The sequence below is a fragment of the Eubalaena glacialis genome, chromosome 3 (genome assembly GCF_028564815.1).
Source record: "Eubalaena glacialis isolate mEubGla1 chromosome 3, mEubGla1.1.hap2.+ XY, whole genome shotgun sequence".
NCBI lineage: Eukaryota > Metazoa > Chordata > Mammalia > Artiodactyla > Balaenidae > Eubalaena > Eubalaena glacialis.
In genome coordinates this window covers 130,165,336-130,180,402 of record NC_083718.1, presented here as the reverse complement: position 1 = coordinate 130,180,402, position 15,067 = coordinate 130,165,336, and the positions used below count along the sequence as shown (strand labels likewise).

The following is a 15,067-nucleotide window of genomic DNA, read 5'->3' as shown; positions in this document are numbered from 1 at the left end:
GTATGAGGGCGATGTGAGAAGAAAAGTGAGATCAGAAACTGTAACGAAAAAAGGCAAACGAAGAGAACTCATCACGAGAAAGTTTTCATGAAAGAGATTTAATATGGAGAAAGAGAAATGCGAATCAGTAGAACAAAATTATAAAATAAGGAAGAAGTTGATAAAATTAGTTTATATTGCATAATGGAAACAGGACATACTCATAAAAACAAATATTTTGATTCAAATATTTCAGGCCAAGTAATGGGATAGCTTCTCACTTGGTCTAGTCAGCTGTCAATCAATAAGCCTTTATTGACACCCTTCTATTTGGAAGAGGCTAAAATTGCAAGATAAAAGACATTACAGTAACACAACCCCTGCCCATCAAGGAATCTCCAATTTTTGTTTAGGAAATAAGATGTAGGTACACAAGAAATACTGTACTCATGTTAGAATAGTTTTTATACATGACCCTCAGTAATGTTAGTTTTAACACTATTGGGTTCAATTGCTGTAGATTTTTATATAGGACTCATGATTAATTATGTGAAATAGTGTTAAATAAGTGGAATAGAGTCGAACAAGGGTGGAAAGTCATTTGGAGATTGTGGAAGACTTCCTAGGAGTGGTTGAAGTTAGCCACAGAATACACACACACAGAGAAACACATTAGAAACAAGAGATATTTGCTGCTGGTCACAAGATAAGCAGGGGCCAGACAGTACGTGAGAAATTGCTGCAAATCCATCAACAGTATTACAGCGTGGTGAAATATGAGGGTTTTGGAGTCAGGCTGTCATGTGTCCAAGTACCAGTTAAAACACAGCTGTGTGACCTGTCAATTTGCTCAACATCTTTAAGCTTCAGTTTTTCCACCTATGATATGGGTGGTACCTGCCTCACAAAGCTATGGGGAGTATTAAAAGCAATAATCCCTAAAATATGCTTAGTATAGTGCCAAGGACAGTAGGCTCCTAATAAACGTTAGAGATTAGTAGTAATCATGATTGATTGGGGGTGGAGAGAGTTGGTCATAGAATAGGAGAAATCACACACAATGTGTGCTTTATTGACAGCAATACACTTTAATGGAGGCACCTGATTAAAATCAGAGTCGTACAAGTGTCCACAATTAGGACACAATTGCAGTTATATTATTGAAGCAGACCATAAAATTGAAGGACCATGTAGTGAACCACAAGAACAGTCCCTGAATCCTATTTGGCAGGAGCTCCAGTGTTTTCTCTCAAAACAGGAAATTCAAGGCTGCCCTGGCTTTGTTCTATCATCACATTTAAATATTAGCCTTCTATTAACCAGGAGCACTGCATTAGCATCACAGCTCAAAGCACACCTCCTTTGTCTCATCTACTCATGTTTTCAATATGAATGAACTAGTGGCATGCTTTCTGGATCCCTTTTCATAATTTCTTCTGTTTCCCCATCCCATCTTTCTTCTTCCAGAGAATGTAATTAGCTTGTTGTTTACCATCTCCACTAATGAGGAAGCAAGTCAACGCGAGGTCAACATCAATCCCTCCGCAGCTCTCCCTGGCTGACCTCCACACCGGCTTCTTGCTGCCCTGACCATCAGCAGCTGTTCTACAGAGAGCTGAAGCCTTGCTCCACTGTTTCTTCTTTTTTTAAATGGAAATGGGCATTTAAAGTCCATTAAGGAGCCAACACAGAAGAAAGATCTTGGGAAAAGCTGTTTTACAGTCATAAAGTATGCTACTCATAGCACGGGCCATGTTGGTTTAAGAAAAAAAAATACAGAAATTGAACATGGCCTAAATAAACATACCTGTATGTTGTGAAAGTTAAAACACACGAAAACACATCCCATTTGTTAATTTCTCTGCTGTTGCTATTGTTATCTACAGATATTTTAAAATTTTCAGTTTAAGATAAGAATAAAGACTAGAAAGGATCATGGAGAGAGGTAAGCTGGGTCAAAGTGTTAGGAGTGAAATCTTTTTTAGATAGTCACATTATTTCAGTAATAAACAGATATAAAGTCCAATGCTGTAACAACTCTGTAATTATTCTCTTGGATTTCTGAAACTGTTGGGCAGCAACTAGAGGAGGTGGGGAAGAAGAGACCTAGGAGATGCCCCTTTCCTGATACCAGCCCTTCCACACTCATCCCAGCCAATGGCTAGTGCTCCCCTAATCCAGGCTTTGTCTCCTGGGTGCAAGAGGGACACTCAGGCGGCTCCCCTTTTCTGATTCTTTGGACATATCACCCACAACCAGGTAACATCAAGGATAGCTTGTACAGAAGAGGAGGTTATATGTACAGTGTTTGAAAGTTTGGGCTTTGGAATTAGACAAGCCTGAGTATTAAAGGGTAGCAGAGTATGACACCCCAAACTAGGCCACTTGGGCATAAGGTTTATTTTGAGCTGAAGGCAATTGAGAAGTAGTAAATAGAAGAGAAGCTCTCTGCCCTCCCTCCATTTCCCTAAAAGCAGGACATACATTTTTGAAGGTGTCTCCGCTCTCCTCTCTCCCAAGAAGGACAAAAGTTAATCATAGGAGACAACTCTGATCCTTAGCAGCCCAGAGATGGCACCAGAGGAATCAACATAACAAACTTCACTAGAACTAGCCCTTATCTACCATTAGTTTCCACATAATATTTGCCTTCCCACAATTTGTTGCCCCTGGAAGCTCAATGTCCTTTTCCTTTGCCTTGTCACTTCTTGAAAAAAATGTATTTTTCTTTTATTAAGATGCCATATAAGCCCAAGTTCTAACCACCCCTTTGAGTTACTCAGCTGAGTGCTCCCATACATATGCACGATGCACCTGCTAATAAACTTTTGCTTGTTTTCCCTTTTTCATCTCTTTTGTCAGTTTCATTTACAAGCATACAGTTAATGAACCTAAGATGGGTAGAGGGAAAACAGTTTTTCCTTTCCTACAGTATGAATCCTAGTTCTGCTACTTTCTCTCTGTATGTCTGAGCCTCATTTTCTTAAAATGCAGAGAGTAATAATATCTACTACATCAAAAGATGAGGGTATGTATATATATAAGGTAAGGAGATATAGATAGATATATATATATATATATATATATGAGTGTGTGTATGCGGTTAGAGGGGGGAAAGAAAGGAGGAGAAGGAGGCAGAGGAGAAGGATGAGGAGGAAGAAGATGAAGAGGAAGGAGAGGAGAGTGAGGGGAAGGGAGGGGAAGGGACAGGAGGGGAGGGAAAGGAAGAACAAGAAAACAAGAAATGCAGACAAGCTCCAGGACCCCAGGCCTACATCAAATGTTTTCAGTTATGGAATACTCTATCACTATATAATCATATAGGTTGTTCCTACCTGATGCCAAAGCATCAGTTTCACCAAAGCAAGTACATCAAATAGTGAAAAAAACAGGCAAAATTCTGTTTGGTGAAATGGTCTCTGCCTGCATAAGTGAACAGAGCCTCTGGCTCACGCAGACGCAAACTCTCCTTTCCCGCCTCCCACTCCAAGCACCTTCAACCCCCTGGAGTTAGGCTGCCCTCCTCTAAGACAGGTCACACAGAACTCCTTGCAAAACAGTTGAGAAGGTGGTCAGGGATTCCTCACCTGCAACACAGTTGCCTGAAGATCAAAACTGAGTAACAACATTTAATGGATATTTTTGCAAATTTTTATAATCACATTGTAAATTCAAACAAAACGACCACGCAACAGCAAAAGAACCCAGTGTTACTCATTACCATATTTAAATATGTTTTCTTGGTCATCTTCCCAGACTTCTTGTCCCGGCTTTTCTTTACGTTCCATTTCTTCGACAGCAGTTCTCACTTCGCTGATCCCTGTATGTAGTTCTTGAGCTGAAAAAATGGCTGAAGCTGAGGTTTTGCTCCCCTCCATCTCTCTCCTTCTTGGTATCAGGTACTCTCTATCCTTCCTCAGTTTCCCTTCACCCTTCATCAATCCCTCTCTTCTCTCAATACTCTTTTCCTTCCTAGGTTTTGGTGAAGTTGTTTTTTTGTCAAGGCCCATTGCAATAATGCACCTAGGAAAAACATTAACATAAGGTGTTGATTAACCTTTATATATAGCACAATGGAACTGCAAAGATCTTTAAATCACTTCTCTTATTCCAGGAAGGAATGTTACAAGAAACATATTTATCATAGTACACATAGTTAATTAAAATAAACTACTTTCTCCTTATTAATACCAAAATCTTGTAAATAAACACAATTCTTAATAGTTTTACCCACAGTAATACACAAGAAAAGAAAGCAACTTAACAACAATGAATTATAGTCTCAAACTAAACTTTGTGCCTTAAAGTATGTATTTGGCCTTATAACAGAGATAGATAGATAGATAGGTAATTTAAGTCCTCATATTAGAATTATGTGATAAAAGAACATTCAGGTTTATCAACAAAAGGAAGCTGAGATAAAAATTATCAGAAGAAAGATGTCATTCGGTCTTTGATAATTTATTATTCCAACAACACAACGACAGAAAGACATACAAAATTGACTCTAAATAATTATGATTGATTTTTTAAGAAACACAATCAGTTAAATATTTTTGTGCCCTTTAAATAAACACTTTAGGAGCCTGAATGCTTATTTTAACAGAACTGTCATTATTGCTTTTAGAATGGCCTTTTGAAACCTGTACCACAATCTTTTGGTGATTTTTCCTGGCAATAAGCTTTTGTTTTTTGAAAATGGCAATAATCTATAGAGGTCCTAAAGTCATTCTAAGTCAAATCTGGTGAGCCAGCAAATGATCTGAATGTCTTAAGACATTAAAAAATATTTTAAAAAATCAGTTATAACAAAAGTAACATTAATAAATTCTTCTATAGCTTTTATCCTCTCTCTCAAGTTAATATCAAAATAGGAATTCCAATAACTATAATACATACATTAATAAAAATAATGACTATGATAACAAGAGTATCAAGCACTCCTTCGGTGCCAATCTCTTTGCTGGGTACTTTATATACATGATCTCATATGATATATTCCCCTACAGACCAATAACTTAAGAACTATCGTCATCACTTTACAAATGAGGAAACTGAGGCTTCAAGGAGTCCATGACTTGCCCAAGTTCACCCAGCAGGTTAGTGATAAAGCTGGCTTTCAGCTCAGGACTGTTAGACTCTGTCACCTCCCACTGAAGTACACCCATATTATTAGATTACAGGTATAGTCTTCTCAGATGACTAGTTACACAGACAAATGTTACACCGCTGGGCTTACCACCAGGGCAAGTACTCACACTCTCCTCACAAAGACTAACATAATGTGGAGAAGTTTTCACCAAGGCCTAGAGACAATCCCTGACCTGAAAGAGGTGCCTGGAAGTTACCAGTCTCCCCACTCCCCCTCTAGAACTTCACACATCCCCTTCTCTCCACGTCACACAACTACTGGGGAACTGGGTCAATTAGAGTGGGGTCAGAATGCAGTCAAGACTTTCCAGTCCAGGAAGAAGAATAGAAACAATATGTAAAATCTGAAAATTGCCTCTACGTGAATCAAATCCAATGGCAATTTCTTAAACTGAAGATATCACTGAATTTCAGCCATCCCTAGACTAGCAATAGCATAGGAATTGATCTTAATTCATTCTCCCAACAAGTAAATATGAGAACTTAGTTATATCACTTATCCTTTCACTATCTCCCCATAAAATAAAGCTAAAAGGATATGCACTCAAAGTAACTATCAGGCTGTGAAAAATGGGATAATAAGAACATACTTTCCTCAGCCATATTAAGCATGATAAATTATTTCTTGACTATAATGATGATATACGTAGCACACTGCTTTCCTTGGAAATAAAGGTGTCATGAATCTTCAGAGACTATGATTACTAGCATTCCTTCTGTTCAAGCTATTCTTCCCTTAACAATGGCAACACCAAATATATTGATTTGGAGCCTCTGATACGCTGTTACTTTTAGTTTATGTTGTGACTGTGTAGAGGCTTTGATGCCTCCCTACTGCATGCACAGACTTTTTATTGCCCATCTGCTTAAGGGAATTAGGCAAACAAAGTGGGTAACATCTGTGCTCTCCTCCTCACTGACTACCTATTTGACTTCTGAGTATAATTTGAGGTGTTGATTCTCATTACTAAAGCTCAAAGCAGTCTGCATTCTCTTGGTTAGGCAATTCTTTTTCCTGTGTTTCACTTTAGCAACTGAAAGTAACTACCACGACTCTTCAAAGAGTTCCCATGATTGAGGGATGGATACAAGTGTGGAACCTCCATACTTTGGAAGTGAACACTGCTAAGTTTTTCTTGCTTTCTAAGGACCTTAAACAGGTAACTCCAAAAATTTCTAAATCCTTCCTCAAGAGAGAGAAGAGGTGTGAAAAGAGTCATCTAGCAAGTGGGACAGTGAATGGTCTAGGGCAATGTAGCAGGAATGCCCAGGTATATTTAGGACCTACCTGAGGTTGCTTTTCTGTTCCAAGTCAAATATGTGTTCTCCATATATGTGGGCAAGTCATTTGTGGGCAAGTCATTTGTTTAACTCCCAGGAAAGCTAATGAGTTTGTATACAACCATCCATGTGTGAACACATTGCACTCTTTGGGAATTGCTGTATAAATCCAAGCTATAAAATGTTTGGTCCTAAACACTTTCTATCGAGGTTTAATAATCAGTGCCAAAATCTGATGGATGGCATCTACTCTCCTTTCAACACTTAACTAGCTTCTGTACAATTCTTTATGTGATTTCACTTGGTTCTGTCTAGCTTCTTTCTTTGAAGTTTTCAAATAATAATAACAAAATGGTTGTGATGTTTAAGAGTAAGTTCTATTACCCTCAACTAAAATGCACAGTTCTCATAAGACACTGGTTTTCAATTTTTTTGTTAGCTTCATAATCAGCTGAGGTTAAGGCTCCAATCACTCTTTGACCGGAAAATAGAAATAATGAGCAGAGAACTTCCAGTTGATCCCAACACAGCCACCAACTTGCATCTCTCTCTGCCCTATATGCCATCTTTCTTCCTGTTACTGCAGAAGAATGCTTCCTCTCATCTAAGGCTAACACCTCCATTTGAGCCCTAGATCCCATCTCCTCTAGTCTACTCAAGCACTTTGCCCCAGCAATTTCTCTCTCTATGTCACGCCTGATCAATGTGTTTTTTTCCCCCTAGGGTATCAACCCTATCTATCAGCTTATAACCATATTATAACATCTCCCATCTTAAAAAGTAATAAGCCCCCTTGGGCCCCTACATCCTCCCTCCTGGCTGCCACCCAATTTCCATCCTTTAGAGCAAAACTCTTTAATAAGAGCTATCTATCATCTCTGGCTTTAGCTCTTCTCCAATTATTTCTTAAACCCACTCCAAACAAGACTGCATTCCTACCACTCCACAATGGCAACTTGTGCCAAGATCACCAATAACCAACACATAACCAAATAATCATGCTCAATCCTGAATTTTCATTTTGCTTCACCTAGCCACACCTTCAACCCAGGTGATTATGCCTTATTCTTGAAACATTTTGTTCATTTCCAGGACATTGTTTTCTCTGGGTTCTCTGTCTAATCACTGGCCTTCCTTCCTAGGTTTTTCCTGGTTCCTCTTTATCTTCCTCACCTTAGAACTAAGTGACCAGAGCTTATTACTCAGGCATCTTCTCTTACTGCATTCCATTCTTAAGCAGTCTCATCCCATCTTATGACTCTAAACGCCATCCATATGTAAACAATTCTCAAATTTATATATCTCCAGCCTGGACCTCTCACCAGACCCCAGATTCACAGATCCAACCGCCTACTCAACATTTCTACTTGCATATCTCATAGATGTCTCCACTCCCAAAGCTGCATCTTCCACAGTCTTTCCCATGTTAACTGGGCATCTTTCCAGTTGTTCAGCTTAAAAACTTTTCAATCATCTCTGACTCTGCTCTTTATCTCATGCCCTGCATCCAATCCATCAATAAATCCTGTAAACCCCACCTTCAAAATACGTCTAGAACCTAATCACTTGTAACTCTTCCTACCACTCTCTCTCCTCTGGATTAAAGTAGTTTCCACCCTCCCTATTTTATTTTTCCCATAGGAGCTACTATCAGATCATGACAGGCCATTGCTCTAAACCTACCTGAGAGGCTTCCCATCCCTCTCAGGATAAAAGTCAAAGTCTTTGCAATGACCATAGAACTCTACATGACTTGACTTCACTGTCTCTCTGACAGTGACATCTTCTATCACTGTCCCTTTCTCACTTTTGCTCTGATCACACTAGTTTACATACACCAAGCATAATCCTGTCTCACACCCTTTGTATATGCTTTTCCTCTACCTGAAAACCTATTTGAAAAAGGAGACATTTTTTTCTGGTTTCTGCTCGAAAGACATCAGAGAGGGCTTTACTGACCATCCTACATAAAATAATACTGCCTTCTGACCCTTGTCCCCCCTCGTTCCTTATATCTCCCTTACCCTGTTTTGCATTCATCACGCTATTACCATCTAATATACACTAATTGGTTGGTGTATTATTGGTATACTGGCATGGGTTTATTGGTATATTATTTTCACTTCCCCTGTCAGAAGGCACTCCATGGGTCAGGTTCTTTGGTTGGTTCACTGCCATGTTCTAGCTTGGCACAGAGTCAATTCTCCATGAGTACTTTCAGGAAAAAATTAAGCAAAGCCTGCAAGAAGATCTCCTGACTACAAACAGAATGTCCAATATGAAAACTGATGAATAATAGTCAAAACTGACCTTTTATCATGTATTTTTTTATGTCTGAGATTGAAATTAGGGGCATGAGAGTGATCATTGGACTACACGATAATGCAGGTCCACCTCTATCATGCAAAACCTATAATATGCAACTATATAAGCCGGATGCTTGACACATGCTCTGGAGCTCAGCCCAAAATAAATTACTACGAGGAATGCGGGGGGAAAAGCCTCTCTCCTTCCCTTTAGAGACAGAACTTAAAGCATTATGAGGAAAGGAACAGGTAGAAAAGAAACAGAATTTGAAACACCACCAGCTTTTATGTCCACTATATAATACATCTGGAAATCTACTTTATATCTTATAATTTTAAATGCAACACACAGGTTGTTGTGATAAACAACCTTTAACTTAGATATTTTAGGCTCATCTACATTGATATGATTCTTAACAAATTGTGCTGAGAAATACATCAGTAAAAGCATACAAAGAAAAATGTAGCAAAACTTGCCCTCTACCAAGGGACATTTGTTTCCGTACTTGTAGCAAGGAGATGATCTCTCAACACACACAAACCCAAAGTAGCCTCGTTTGCCTCCAAGTCTGGAACCATTTCGATGCTTATATTCACAGCAGGAACTTAACCTGTTCACCTGTATCCCGTTCAGGAAAAAGGTGAGACTGAAGGGGAAACCATGGTGCCTTTTGGAAATAAACTGAAAGGTCTCTGGAATTTAAAAAGGAAATACATTAGTGAAAGCAACTGACTTTGAACTAACATGTTTTAAATCACATTTTTCTGTTATATAAGTACAATATTATTTTCTAGATCTTCTTTTTAACTTGAGGACAATTTTTTAATCACAAAAACACATTCTATTACTTATATATATAATAAATACTCCAAGGCATTATAAAACTCTTTGACTTGTAATAAAATAATAAAACCTAAAATTATATGAGCATTTAATATGAGCAGGCATTATGCCTAATTACCTTGGGTGTGTTATTTCTCAACAACCATATGAAGTGGAAATATTACCATCATTAGTTTCCATAATGCAGAAATTTAGGTTTACAGTTCAGTAATTCAGCCAAAATCATACAGTAAGTGGGAGAGTTAGTGTTTGAATCCAAACATCCCTCTAGATTCCATGCCTCTATCTTGCTATGTTATCTAGCAATAGAGTATATAACAAAAGGCTGCTGTGAGCTCAGTAATGCTTTTATATGACTATTTTTTTACTCAGTAATGCTTTTAAATAAATTTTTATCTTTAGTTGTGACTTGAAACATCCTGATGTATGGATGAGGCAGAATTATTCCATCTTCAATCCATTCTCAGTTCTGCCTAGATTTGAGACCCCTTCTTGATCCCCAATCCACCCAAAAGTCTCACCAATAAATTAAGAACCACTGCTTGCAATTAACAATTTTTAATCATTTCAAGTCTCTATAATGCTTTTTGAAGAAGTCTCACCCTATACATCCCAAAACCCAATTCTGAGAAACTCTATTCTACAGAGTGACTCAGAAACCTGCTTCTCATGACACTTCTAATGTTACTTCCTACAGTAAGCCTCCCTGGACTCTTCCACTTCTACCAATAATAGGCTTGATAATTTTTGCCTCTCTTTTGCAATATTTCCTATTGTTACACTTATTATTAAAATATGGCTACACCAGTGGTTCTCAAGTTTTAGTGTGCATCAGAATCACCTGAAAAGCTTATGAAAACATAGATTTCTGGGCCTCACCCCAGAGTTTCTCATTCCATAGGGCACAAGAATTTGCATTTTTATCAAGTTGCCAGGTGATGTTTATGCTGCTGGCCCAGGGACCACACTTTGAGAACCTTGATCTAGATGTTTGCTGCCCTGCATGTTTGTGAAATCCATGAGAGTTTAAATTTCATTTCCCCAGATCCCAGGACAATGGCAAAGGAGGCCTCCAATAAATAATTAGTGAATCATTATTTTAACTCATTCTTTCATAGTCATCTAGAAATACTGTGTATATACCATATTATGCCCCTAAAAAATCTAAATCAGATGCAACTTATACTAAAGAATAGACTTATTAAAAAGGTAATTCCATCATTTATACCTTAGTATTTGTGATGTGAAATTAAACAAAATAGGAAAGAGAACATTGGCAAGTTAGTGTCTGGGGAAACTAAGATACAATAGATATTAAAATCCACTTGTCTTTATATATGAACTTTTTAAGTGGTAACTAGAAAGCTAGTTTGACTGCTCATATTACAGAAACTTGAATGAGACATTCATGTAATATGATCCATTCTGCTGCAGCATCACACCCCTTAACTCCCTAAGGACCCAGCCCAGGAAGAGAGTAGAGTCAAGGAAATGCTGAGAATGGGCACAGGAGAACAACTCTTGGATATGACTGCCCTTCTATTTGGTACCCACATGGTTGGAGAGCACATCCATATATTATTTCATTTCTTCCATTGTTTTTCAAACTTATTGAACAAGAATTGACACCCTCTACTTTTGGTCCCTTCTTACTTATTTTGTAATTTTATATTTTAAATTTAGTGACACTTCCCAACCCTGACTTCATGGTTTCTGCATGGAGTAGTGGAAAGATTATAGACCAGAAATCAGAAGATTTTGGTCCATGTCCCAGTTCTTCACTTATTAGTTGAGTGTGCCTTGATGAGACATTTAACTTTGTTGCATTTCAGAATTCTCATCTATAAAATGAGGATGGCAGGGGGAGTGGGTGAGGAAGTGGAGTGGAGGGGGTGACCCAGTTTACCCACTTCACAGAGCAGTCTTAAAGATTATAATGGGCACTATTAGAAAGCATCCTATAATATTTGTAAAATGTAGTTATTCGTTGTTGACTGACAGTGGTAGCACTGTTTTAGGCACTAAAGAGACATAAAAATACTGAAGAAATATCAAACATGTTCTCCTCCCTCAAGAAGTTATAATTTAGCAGGAGAGACAAAAATCAATGTACCAGACTTCTAGAGTAAGGTCACCAAATCCTCTTCCCTTAAAATTTTGTCTCTGAAAATGGACCAAAGACTTAGAACAAACTGAGCAGCAGTTTTTCATGAAAAAGTACTGAACTTTTGGTATGAACAGTGGGAATCTGTGGCATTCTTGCCTAGGGCTGCTCCCATTGCCCTCTCCTGCCACTGCAGTTCTAGAAGGGAAGGGCAGGCCATAGGTAAACAGCAGCTTCACTGTCAGTAGAGGCCGACTTGATTTGGAGCAGAAGACAAAAAAAAAACCTTGGTCAGTGGCATTACTAGTAATAAGCAGCAATCTCAGAGCAAACTGACAGGGAAGGTCAGAGGTTCTGCTAGCCTGAGACTGTAGTTCTAATTAGGGCAAGCAACAGGTCAGTGGACTAGCCAGAAATTTAACAGGGAGATACAGGCAATAAGGCAGTCATAGACACATTCAATAAGCTTTCTGCACATCTCCAGCTAACTGGAAGCAGCATGGATTGGAGTTGGCCCAACTTATTCACACATCCCTGTCCTATTGCAAGCTTGCACTTGTGTACAAAAGAAACATTAGATCCTGGTGGAAAATAAAAGTTGTAACAGACTTGAAAACTGCCTGAACTTTGAATGTACTCCTGAACCCACTATAGTGTGTTGAATATTGCCCTCCAAAAATTCATGACCACCCAGAACTTCAGAATGTGACCTTATTTTGAAATAGGGTCTTTGTAGATATAATCAGGGAAGGATCAAGATGAGATTATCCAGGATTTGTTTTGTCCTAAGTCCAATGACTGATATCCTTATAGGAAGAGGAGAGGATACACACACAGATACACAGAGAAGAATAACATGGGAGGATGAGCACAGGTTGAAGTGATGGAGCTACATGCCATGAAACACCAAGGATTGCTGGGAATCACTGGAAGTTGGAAGAGGCAAGGAAAGATTCTCCCCTTCAGCTTTCAGAGGGAGCATGGCCCTGTTAAGACCTTAATTTTAGACTTCTGGCCTCCAGAATGTAAGACGATAAATTTCTGTTGTTTTAAGCCACCAAATTTGGGGACATTTGTTATGTCAGTCCCAGGAAACTAATAAACCTACAAACAGATTCACCGGCAGAAGATGGAGGCTATACTGGCTCAAAGTGCTTGAACACGACCTCTGACAAATCACTGAATGATCACTAAACTATGAAAACACAGAGACAACCCTAAGAGATTAGCCTAAAAAGTAAAAACAGATCAAAAAAAAATCTGAGCAGAGACACCACTGGCTGTATACCAAGGAGAGGGGACATGAATTTCACAGATTTGTTCTAGATAAGCTACTAAACAAACAAATAAATAAAAAACCCAAGAATAACCTTCCAGAGGGAAAGTGGGACTTCAGAATCCATAGTTGCTCTAATAGATGATCTAAATTGTCCAGTTTTCAACAAAAATATCAAAAGACACAAAGAAACTGGAAAGGGTATGACCCATTCTCAGGAAGCAAAAGCCATCACACCCACTCCTAGGAAGCTGCTCAAGAGAAATGACAACTGATGTCTACACAAAAAAAATTTGTCTTTGTATATTCATTACAGCATGACTTATAATAGTCCCAAACTGGAAACAATACAAATATCCATCAACTGGAGTAGATGAATAAAATGTGGTATATCCATGTAACAGAATGTATTCTCAGCTATAAGAGAGCAACTACTGACAGATGCTACAAATGGATGATTCTTAAAAACACTATGCTAAGTGAAAGAAGCAAGACACAAAATACTACTTATTGTATGATTTCATTTACAAGAATTGTCCATAGAAAGCAAATCTGTAGAGCCTGAAAGCAGATCAATGGTGCCCTAGGGCTGGCTATGAGAGTGAAGATTAATTGCCAAAGAGTGAGCACAAAGGAACTCTTTGAAGTGATGGAGATGTTCTAAAACTGTGATAATGGCTGTACAACCTTATAAAATTCCTAAAAATCAGTGAATTGTACACTTACAGTGGATGAATTTTATGGATTGTAAGTTACACCTATTTTTAACAACTAAAAAAAATCAATATATGATAAAGAGTAATAGAAAAAAGAAAAAAACAGTTAATGTAAGTCAAGGTACAATGAAATGCTTCGGTTTTAGGTGTTAAGAGCCATTGTCATCAAAAGAGAGGGATAAAATGGAATAAAAGTCAGTTGGGAAAGCTTCACAGTCTTAATCTGAATCTTAAAAGATGGATACGGTTTGAACTTAAAATACGATTTTGAATTTAAAATCCTTTGTCCTATTGCAGACAAAGGAAAGAGCACAGGAAAAGACAAGATAACAATGTGGGGCGGGGCGGTGGGGGAGGAGGCAGGAGGCAAGGGGCTGGTGAAGCAGCCGCTGTGTTTGTGAAGAAGTAGTGAGGAATGCACAAATAGGTACAACAGGATCAGGTTATGGAAATACAAGAAAATGGGGCAGAAAAGGAATTAAAAGAGAGCCAGAAAAAAGTTACTTTGTTCTTCGTATCCACATGAACCCAGGAGGCCGTCTGCCTTGTTTGAAAGGATGAATGATAAATAAAACTGCCTGTGAAGAACTGTACTCTTTACAAGTAGCAGAAATATTCCGTGACTTCATAGGTGTACATAATAAAAAATTGATCTGTGGCCTGATGTCTAAAATCAAACTGCAACACATCATGAATCACTATGATAATAAAAGATGCACTTGCCATGTTCCCAAATAATTAATTGTATTGTTTTCTCATCCAAAAGCAAGAGAAATTAATGAATGCTACATTTTTAAGGAGTTTACTGTTCCAAGCCTAACTTTAAAGGCCCTTTTTTTAAAACAGAAATCTTCTAAAAACCTATTCACATTTCACTGAATCATGCACAGCTTTGATTTGTAAAAAGGGCAGATTCTTTTCAGTCCAGCTAAATTGCTAAGATTGCTGAACCACAAGTCAACTCTGAGCCACCCAACTTTTCAATTTTGAACGATTACTTTCATGGCAATCAAGGGCAAGCTGAGACAAAACTATTGTGGGGACAGGATTCAATTACTTCAGTCCCCCTTCCAACCTATTATTCAAGACTGTCCAATGACATAACAAAAAGTCAGTTCTGGGATCAATATGCATGCAAAATAACACTTAGCCAAGTAACATTCTCCCGTAACCTTTGGTTTTGCAATCTTATCACAGAGTGTACATCATCTCCCAGAAAATCATTCAGCTAAGCCTTGTTCTTTTTTCCTCTGTATGCGCCACATTTCCCAGCAGTCAAATAGCCATTTTATATAAACTCTATTTATTAAAGCATGATCTAAGATCCAGGAAAAGTTTCATTATGTTAACTCCAATTTGAGACTGTAGCTAATTTCAGCAATTCATCAAAATTAATAGTTGAAAGTGATA

General features: G+C 38.2%; 1 protein-coding gene across 1 annotated transcript in view; it reads right to left on the bottom strand.

Annotated features, from left to right (window-relative positions):
• ERICH3 (glutamate rich 3) overlaps positions 1-15,067 on the bottom strand; it is a 91,016-nt gene that overhangs the window by 40,609 nt on the left and 35,340 nt on the right. The window contains exons 10-11 of the mRNA XM_061183947.1: positions 9,224-9,410; positions 3,701-4,002 (exon numbers count right to left, since the gene is read on the bottom strand). Of these exons, the coding sequence (XP_061039930.1) occupies positions 3,701-4,002; positions 9,224-9,410 (489 nt within the window). The remainder of the gene's footprint in view (positions 1-3,700; positions 4,003-9,223; positions 9,411-15,067) is intronic.